Source organism: Haliaeetus leucocephalus, unplaced genomic scaffold (genome assembly GCF_000737465.1).
Source record: "Haliaeetus leucocephalus isolate CR32 unplaced genomic scaffold, Haliaeetus_leucocephalus-4.0 Scaffold164, whole genome shotgun sequence".
Classification (NCBI taxonomy): domain Eukaryota; kingdom Metazoa; phylum Chordata; class Aves; order Accipitriformes; family Accipitridae; genus Haliaeetus; species Haliaeetus leucocephalus.
In genome coordinates, this window is record NW_010972600.1 from 199,720 (window position 1) to 208,338 (window position 8,619).

At 55.2% G+C, this 8,619-nt stretch overlaps 1 protein-coding gene across 1 annotated transcript in view; it reads left to right on the forward strand.

Annotated features, from left to right (window-relative positions):
• Nucleotides 1–8,597, forward strand: part of AES (amino-terminal enhancer of split) — a 9,181-nt gene extending 584 nt beyond the window's left edge. Inside the window, exons 2-7 of the mRNA XM_010563257.1 lie at nt 231–328; nt 1,857–1,920; nt 4,377–4,421; nt 6,023–6,085; nt 7,609–7,683; nt 8,363–8,597. Of these exons, the coding sequence (XP_010561559.1) occupies nt 231–328; nt 1,857–1,920; nt 4,377–4,421; nt 6,023–6,085; nt 7,609–7,683; nt 8,363–8,584 (567 nt within the window). The 3' untranslated portion in view covers nt 8,585–8,597. The remainder of the gene's footprint in view (nt 1–230; nt 329–1,856; nt 1,921–4,376; nt 4,422–6,022; nt 6,086–7,608; nt 7,684–8,362) is intronic.
• The last annotated feature ends 22 nt before the right edge of the window (nt 8,598–8,619 follow it).

Below are 8,619 nucleotides of genomic sequence, written 5' to 3' on the forward strand. Positions count from 1 at the left end.
GGGCCCGGGCGCCAGCGGCCCCACAGGTGACCTTGGGCGCGTCCCGGCCCTGAGCGCGCCGGTCCTCGGGGTGCCCGGCCGGCTCTTGCTGGGGCTCAGCCCCCCGGTGCGAGGCGCGGCTTCCCGGCCCTGCCCGGGGCGGCGGGACCAGGGCGGGCTCGGGGCTGCTGCTCGGGTGGGACGGGCAGGCTGCCTGCCCCGGCGCCCAGCGCTGTCTCCTGTTGTTCAAGGGCTCCTCTCACCTGCCGCAGCAGTTGAAGTTCACGACCTCCGACTCCTGCGACCGCATCAAGGACGAGTTCCAGCTCCTGCAGGCCCAGTACCACAGGTACGTGCTCCCGTGCGCCGCCGGGCCCAGCCTGGGTCTGCCCCATGGCCTCCGCGGGGCTGGCATGCGGCAGCACGACACGCAAGAATCGCTCTCATTCTCCTGCTTCATTGCTTCGCTGCACAGACCGAGCGGGAATGCCAAGGCGGAGACCCGGTCACATAGCTTTGGTCACCTTTGGCTAGAGGAGGACCTAAGGCAGGGGATTGGTTGCATCCGCTTGGGAGCCTGGAGAGGAGAACATGCGTCTTCCCTCTCCAGCCAAGGTCTTTACTCTGAGTACAGCTCAGCCAGGACCGCGCGGAGGCTTGCCAGGCCTCCTGCGTCTTGCTGGGAGTTTTCCTCGGTTCTTCTTGCTGGCTGCCATTCTTGGACGGCGAATGCTGCAGGGAGCACTTAAATCCAAAAGCTTCCGCTTTTCTGCGGGTGTGTGTGGAAACACTGCTGCTGACCTGAAAGCTGGCTTGTGATGATCTGTTGCTTTGCATGTGTGCGTGTCTGAAATAAACTTGAAGCTCTTGGGTTAAATCGACTGGGTGATGCCCTCTGCCACGGCGCAGCAGGCTCCAGGGCGGCTGGTTGTGGCAAGGGCCTTGGTGCCATGCAGCTGCAACTTTCCTGCCTGTCTTTCCCCAGCCTGGGCTCCGCTGGGCAGCCAGGTCACAGGTTTGCAGTGGTGTCATTCTGGCAGGAGCAGGCAGAAAAACTGCTGGGAAATGGCTATTTCCTGGTGTCCCTGTGTCTCTGGGCAGTGCCAGCGAGGGAGTAGGGGAGCCCAAGAAACATGCCCGTTGGAAGGGATGCTATCCCCCTACCCCACCCCACCCCACTCCACCCCCTTGGACTTAATCTGTTCGAGAAGAAGCAGGTTTTGTGTAGGTGAAGCTGTTTCTTGTTTGAAACATAAAACCGCAGCACATGCTGGCTGCAGTTGCTCGGCTGGTGAGTTGGAGTCTCATAAAACACTGGGAGCAGCGGCACTTTCTCTGAAGGGTGTGAAGAACCTAGGGGAGAGAAAAAAAATCCTTTCTTCTGGCGGGATGTGCTGCACTTGGGCCTCCCCGCCACCTTCCAGAAATGGATCTGGCTTTGGTTTAGAAGTTGTATTGGAGCATCTCTTGAATGCTGCAGGCAGGCCTGTGCTAGAAGCTGTCCCCAGCTGCCAGCAATCAGTTGAGGAAAGGCAAACCCCTCCCTGGGCAGCCACCTCTGCTTCTGCCCAGCTTTCTGCTTCCTGCCGAAAGGAGTTGCCTGGGGGAGGTTGGCGTCCAGCTGGTGGATAGCCTCGTGCTGCTTCTCCTGAATGTGTGTTGGTGGCACTCCAGCTGGGAAGGTGGGAGCAGGCTCTGTTGTGGTCACTGCTGTGCAGCACACTGTGGCCCAGCTCTGACTGCCCCTTGGAGTCTGGATGGTGGTGTCCGAGAAGCCAGCCTGGCCAGGATGGGGCCATGCAGGAAGCAGCTGCTCTGTGGCGATCAACTCTCTCACCTCCTGTTTGTGGTTTTCTTACTGTTTTCTGGCTTTTCAGCTTGAAGTTGGAATGTGACAAACTGGCCAGTGAGAAATCGGAGATGCAGCGTCACTACGTCATGGTAAGGACCGGCCCCAGCAGCCAAGAGCATGTGGGTGGTGCGGGTGGGGACTCCAGCGGTGAGCAGGTGCCTGTGCCTGAGTTTTGCCTGGCAGGGAGCCTTCACCCTGTGGAGCGGCGGGCCTCCAGGCAAGGCTGGCATTGGCTTTTCTGAAAATGGGGCTTTTCTATATTTTGTGTTGTCTGCATGCAGTGGATTGTTGAAACGTGGGGAAGTAGCAGAGAACTGTTGGACGTAGAAAACTGATGGGCCCAGTGGCTGATTGCTTGATGGGTGGTGATGGGGTCCTTGGCCTTGCCACTGACTGGCTGCTTGACCTTACTCCCTGTGCCCTGGGGGAACTGACAGCTCTTATGCACCCCAGAAGGAGCTGTAAGGTGCGGGTGTGCAGGCGTCTGGGGATTCAGGGAGAGTCATGGCTGGTGAAAGACAAAGCAGTGCTCTGAGCAGTCGTGAAGCTGGGAAACCCCACAAGCCTGGTGGGAGTTGAAAGCAGAAACCAGCTGCTGTGCAAGAGCTAAACCCTCTGTGCCTTCTTGCGACCCTGGCAGCCTTGCGGAGCTGTGGTGTTAAGTGCTAGCACGTCTCACCAGTGCCTGTGTCCCAGCACAAAGTGTGCAAATCCCAGGGCAGTGGCTGGTAAAGGCATGAGACATGATACCACATGCGGGCAGCAGGGTTAGTCGTAACTCTCTAAAGAGAAATCTGCCAGGAAACAGCCATGTTCTTGTAGGCAGGGTGATGGTTTGCCTGCCAGGTAATGCTTCTGTCTTCCCACGCGTGGAAGAGCCCTTGTAGCAGAGAGGAGGGATGCCAGGCAAAGCTGTGGTCTGTTCCTTTCCTATCAGGGAGTTAACAGGAGGTTGTGATACTATCCATGAAGATGAGCTGGTGCCTGCTTACCAGCTGCTGCCCCTGCCCTGGAAGGAAGAGATAAGATGTAGAAATTAATACAGCAGCTCTGTATTAGGGCAGAGTTAGGACTTTAAAACCAGAAATAAGGGAGCTGGCCCCTCTATCCATCCTCCTGTACTGCCTGTGTGTCCAGACTCTGAGGCTGTGGGGAGCAAGGCATGCTTGGGGCTGGAGACAGGAAGAGGTCATGGCTTTCCTTGTATATTAATGAGGAAGCCTGCCACATTCACACTGATAAATGATTGCTTCCTGGGTCTTGCAGCCTGCATAGAGACTCTCATCTCCAGGTGTAGCTGATACTTTTTTTTTTTACCTTAATGCTGATGGTCACCAGCATTGATTCAGGTTACCATCAGCAGGTTGGCGGCAGAGGGGAAGGGTTATTGCTTGTTGTACAGCATTTGAGGCTTTGTAGGCGCAGCAGCTCCTGCCTTGTCTGCATGGCTGAGCTGGAGTTGCACAGAGCTGCTGTCGTTCCCCACCACAGCAAGTCACAGGAAGCAAAGAGGAGGGTTTCTGTGAATGTGCAAAGCTGCTACAGCTGCTCTGATTTTTTGAATAAGTCACAATAGCAGCTTGGGAGTCAGGCTCCTGCTTCCTGCTCAGCCTTCAGAATGCAAAGAAGCCTCGAGAGCCAGCAGCAGTGTTAGAGCAGACTGAGATCATGGCAATACCAAGCTGGGCGCTTCTCAGACTTGTGGCATCAGTACCAAAATGCCAGCGATCTTCTCCTTGAATTAGATGAGTGCAGATGTGGATTTTTCTTTCCCTTTGGAAGAATCAGGATTGCAACCTGCAAGCTGAGGGAGGAGATTTCTAAACTCTCAAACATCAGCCTTAAAACTGCTTCTTCCAGGGGTCAAGAATTGGCTTCTCCTGACAGTAGGTTGCTCTGTAGCTGCCTGTTGCTGCTGTGTGGGGCCGGGGGGTGGGGGGGTGGTTCTGGGTGGTTTTTTCCGTTGTGTTTTTTTCCACATAGCTTCTTCCCAAACAGCTGGAGCTGTGTGCAGCTGAATGTGTTACTTGCTAGATGAAGCCCAGTTGTGATCTCTTCCATTTGCTGCTGAAGCAGCTGTGTGGGCTTTAGGATATTGGCCAGGCAAAACTTGTAGAGTTAGGCTGCCTCTCTTTTGGCTGTGAATATGGAAGTCTGTGGAGCCCTGAGCCTTTTTCCAGGTTTGAAGCAGCATCACCCTCATCTTGATGCAGACTGCTGAAAGCTGTTTGTGAGGGGTGTTGCATGGGGCCCTGTCAGCAAGTTCCCAGGTCTCCATTGGCAGAATGTGAGGCTGGAGCAGGGTGGGTAGGGAGCGCCCGGGCTCGGTGGTTCTGCCTTAGACGTGGAAGGGGTCTCTGTGTTTGCCTCCTGCTGTCTTTGTTTCCTAGGGCTGGCCTCTTCTCTCCTTCCATCCTTGCCCAGCCTTTGTAGAAGACCTTGCTAGGAAAGCAGTAGTAGTTCCCAGCACTGCTATATGGAGCCACTTTACCTGGTGGGGACTTGACTTACAATTTCTTTTGTTCTTTTCTCTCCTGCTCTACAGTATTACGAGATGTCCTACGGGCTGAATATTGAAATGCACAAACAGGTAGGGGGAAGGCATTTCCAAGTGCTCTAATTCCTGGGGAGGGTGGGTTGTCTGCTGTGCTTTGCCCTCTGTCACTTCAGTGGTATTTCAGGAACGAGAAATGCCATGAACCTGTAAAATGTCAGAGCTGCCTTCGAAATGCAGGGACTCCCCCTCACCTCTCGGGATCGTAGTGCCCAGACTGAGGGGCCCCACCCTGGGCTGCAGGCATGCTCTAGTTCTCCCCAGGGCCTGAACAGGTATTTAAGCACTGAACACTGGCAGGGTCTGGAGCTGCAGCTCAGAGTTGGTCAGCAGACACGAACCCAGGGTGGAGGGCAGGAGATGATGGTGGGTCCCTCCCACCCTCCTCCCAGGCCCCGGGTGGGTTCCTGGCCCTGCTTCCTTCCCCAGTGCCTAGGAAGGCTTGTTGTGATCACCCCAACGTGAAAAACACCTTTGGCTCCCCCCAGGCTCTTGCTGCAGTCGGGCCAGAGAGCACTTCTCTTGGGCTGTCATTATGTAACATGATGGCAGACCTTCTAAGAAAGCCTCCTTCTGATGGAGACAGTGCTGCAGCCTGGATAAGTTTGTTCATTACCCTCACTGGTGGTTAAGTTGTTAATTATCCCCAGTGGCTAATTACCTGTTCTGTTAACAACATGAGCCTCCTCTGAGCCTGACTATCTGGATTCAGCTTCAAGTCACAAAGTTGTCGGTGTGTCGTGGCTCAGTTGTAAGCTGCTTAGCACAATTCTGCTCCCCACAAAGGCACTTGATGCCTCTGATCCCATCACCCTTGTTGGTAAGACCACGGGACTGGCTTCCCTGGGAAAACCTGCATCTTGGTAAAGGATCTGAGCCATGAATCCTCACTGCTGTCCTGTCAACTGTCTCCCAGCCTAGTCTGCTCCCCTGTGGTGCTGGTGGGCCCCTCCCGGCTGGTTTTGGTGCATGCCTAAACTCTTTGGCTCTGTATTTCTTTTGACTCCATTGGAAAGTGATCTGCAAAGGGCTGGTAGCTTTACTCCTTCCCAGGAGAAAGCATTTAACACCCCAAAATTTGCCACCTGCTTGTATGAGACTAATGAAGAAGCTGCCCAGTCCCTGTGGTCTCCCTGAATAGCCCCAGTCCTGCAGCTCGGCTGTGGGGAGGCTGGCAGTGGGTGAACACTTGCCTTTGGGAAGGGGGAGTCTGAGGAGGTTGAGCAGCCAGTCTCCAGGGCAGAGTGGGGGGGTCTCAGTAGAGGCAGCATGTGTGTCTGTGTCCACATGGCAACTGTAATTCAACGCATCCCCACCTGGGTCTATAATAAGTTTCCTCTCTGGTTGCTCCCAATTCGTTCAATGAATATCAGAGATGGAAAAGAATATTGAAATCGTGCTCTTTGCAGTCAGCAGCATTCATGCATTTAACCATGTAGGGAGGGGCCTTGGGAGTGAGGTGACCCCACCATGGCACCAGGTTGCTGCCAGCATCTTTCCGGGGGGAGTTTGTTTTCTTGGGGCCGTTCGGGGACTCGGGCCCTGCCTGGGGTGGGGGAAAGTGGAGCAGCTGGTGCTGAGGATGGTCAGTCCCAAGCTGCCTGATGCCTTTCCTCTCTGTTCTTCCCACCTTCTAGGCTGAAATCGTCAAGAGGCTAAATGGGATTTGTGCACAGGTTCTGCCCTACCTTTCGCAAGAGGTGAGTCCCCCGGCTTGGCCTTGGCTCTGGCTCGGGGGCACGTTGGCAGAGGGGAGTGGAGGCCCCCGTCCCGCCACGGGACAGCAAGGTGCTGCGGCCCTCCCATATGGGCAGCTCCGTGCTCCTGGCCTGGGAAACCTTGTTGCTTGCTTTGAGCCTCTGTGCAGGGACAAGCACTTCAAGACAGGTTTGGCCTGGAGGCCTTCGAGCAGCCCCCCAGGCGCTGTTCGGTGGCTAATGTGCCTGTCTGTCCCCTTTGTTGGTGGCTGTGGACAAAGATGGGCTCTGTTCTCTCCTGCCTGTGGTTTCTGAGTCATTGGCCACTTCTGCATGGGTGGTGGGAGCTTTGGGTGGCTAATTGGGGGAGGAGGGTGTTTTAAAAAAAAAAAAACCAAACCAAACAAAAACCAAAACCCTCCATATGGCTCCTCCTTGAGATCTGGTTCCTCTGCCTCATTAATTAATGCAGCTGATGGGCTCCTCCCACTCCCCTGAGAAACTGATTGGGAGTGCCTGGGAGTTGCTGCTCGAGGCGGGAGGAAAATGAAGCACCTCTAGTGCCATATCTGTCCATCTCCCCATACAACCCTACAGAGGCTAAACTCCACTGCTGTTCTTGTGGCTTTTTTATTGGTCAGGACTAGCTGTGGGATGGAGGCTGTGTTTCTTGGTCTGGGTTAGCTGTGGGGTTGGGGAACAGGCTGTGTTTTTCCCGCCCACCTGTTCTCAGGGAAGACAAAGTGGCTTGCTGATCAGATCAGAGCTGCCTAATAACTAAGCCACAACTAAACCTTTTGCATCTTAATGCAACCCCTTCCCTCTCCCCAACCCTGTCCCGCTGCCAAGATGGAAAGAAAAATCTACTTGCTGGAGTGCAATGGACAGGCCTGGTGTTCAGAGACCTTGTGCTCTCAGAGCAAGTACAGTTGTCCTTTATTTTTTAAAGTTTGTGATGCAGCTGTTTTTCCTGTTTGTGTTTGGAGCAGCTGTGCTGGGCTCTTCTACAGCAGCGTCTTCCAGCTGCTGCAGTTGGGACCTGGGATGTGTCCCAAGGAGTGGGGAGCTTCCCAAGAGCTTCTGATTTTAGGGCTTATTTTGTTTGTTAGGGGGACTTGCTTTGTGTCAGTTCTGGGTAGAGGAGGGGAGGTAGGGTGGGAGGCATTGCCCACCTTAGGGCTCTTCTGGCCAAGGATTGCTGAGCCTGTGCAGAGCAGGACAAGGATGGGAGTAAGAGGGGACCTGCTTAACCCCGTGGTGAGGAACTGGAATGAGACAAGCATGCCCCCTTCCCTGCTTCTCACTACCATGGGCCTCAGTGGTGTAAGGTCCTTGTCACAAATGAAGTGCGTGCAGGTGTCTCCAGCTATGGGGTTAACCAGCCTGCCTCTGTGCCCTGCCATCTTGGTGCTAGCAGCTGAGATAACGTACATGTGAGTGTGTCAGACCCAGTAGGGCTGGGTCCCTGTTCTCCTTCCCTGTGATACTAGAAATGACCCTGAATTCCTCTGTTCTCTCCACACCAGCATCAGCAGCAAGTCCTGGGAGCCATTGAACGAGCCAAGCAGGTTACGGCACCAGAACTGAACTCCATCATCCGTGTACGTGATGCATGTTTAGTTTGGGTTCAGAGGGATGGGAATCCGTGCCTCTGGCCTTTGAGACAGAGCTGGGCAGGGGAATCATGACCTGGGGACGTGCCCCGCATGCTGGGAGCTGGCTGCTCTATGTGCAGTGCTGTAGCCCTGCTGGGATGAGGCTGTGAGTGCTGGGCTGGCCTTGCTGGCATGGGGCTGGTTTTGTCCAGACTTGTTATGATACGGGCATGGGTTTGCAGGGGAGCATGGATTCCTGCTCTGTCCCAGCAGGGTGCAAGGAGAGGAGCTTTGGTTTTGAGCAGGAACCGCAGCAGCTCCTTGACATGAAAACACCATCTGTTCTTGGTCAAGGTTGGGAGGGCTTTAACCGCATCCTTGGAGCATGCCAGAGTCTGAGGCCAGATGTCCTGTGGGCTAGGGGCTGTGTGTCATGCTGGGGACACGCTGTTGAGTCTTCTCTTGAGGCTGTCGCAGCCCAGGGACTCTAGAATGTTTTGGTGGTTTGTTTCATTCCCCCCTGCCCCGAGGCTGCAGTGGTCTCCAGGACCTTTAGGTCCCTGGTTTAAGCTTGGCTGCTGGCACAGTCTGTCTGGAGAGCCCAGGCCCTTGGGTTGGGCTCCAAGTGCGCTCAAAATGACAATAGCCCTCTCCTGTCTTCCTGTCTGTCTGTCATTCTCTACAGCAGCAGCTTCAAGCTCACCAGCTGTCGCAGCTCCAAGCCCTCGCTCTGCCTCTGACTCCGCTCCCTGTGGGCCTCCAGCCCCCATCCCTCCCTGCTGTCAGTGCCGGCACCGGGCTCCTCTCGCTCTCGGCCTTGGGCTCGCAGGCTCACCTCTCCAAGGAGGACAAGAACGGCCACGACGGGGATGCCCACCAAGATGATGATGGGGAGAAATCGGATTAGAGTGACTGGGGGGCCGGGGGTAGGGGGCTGTTTGG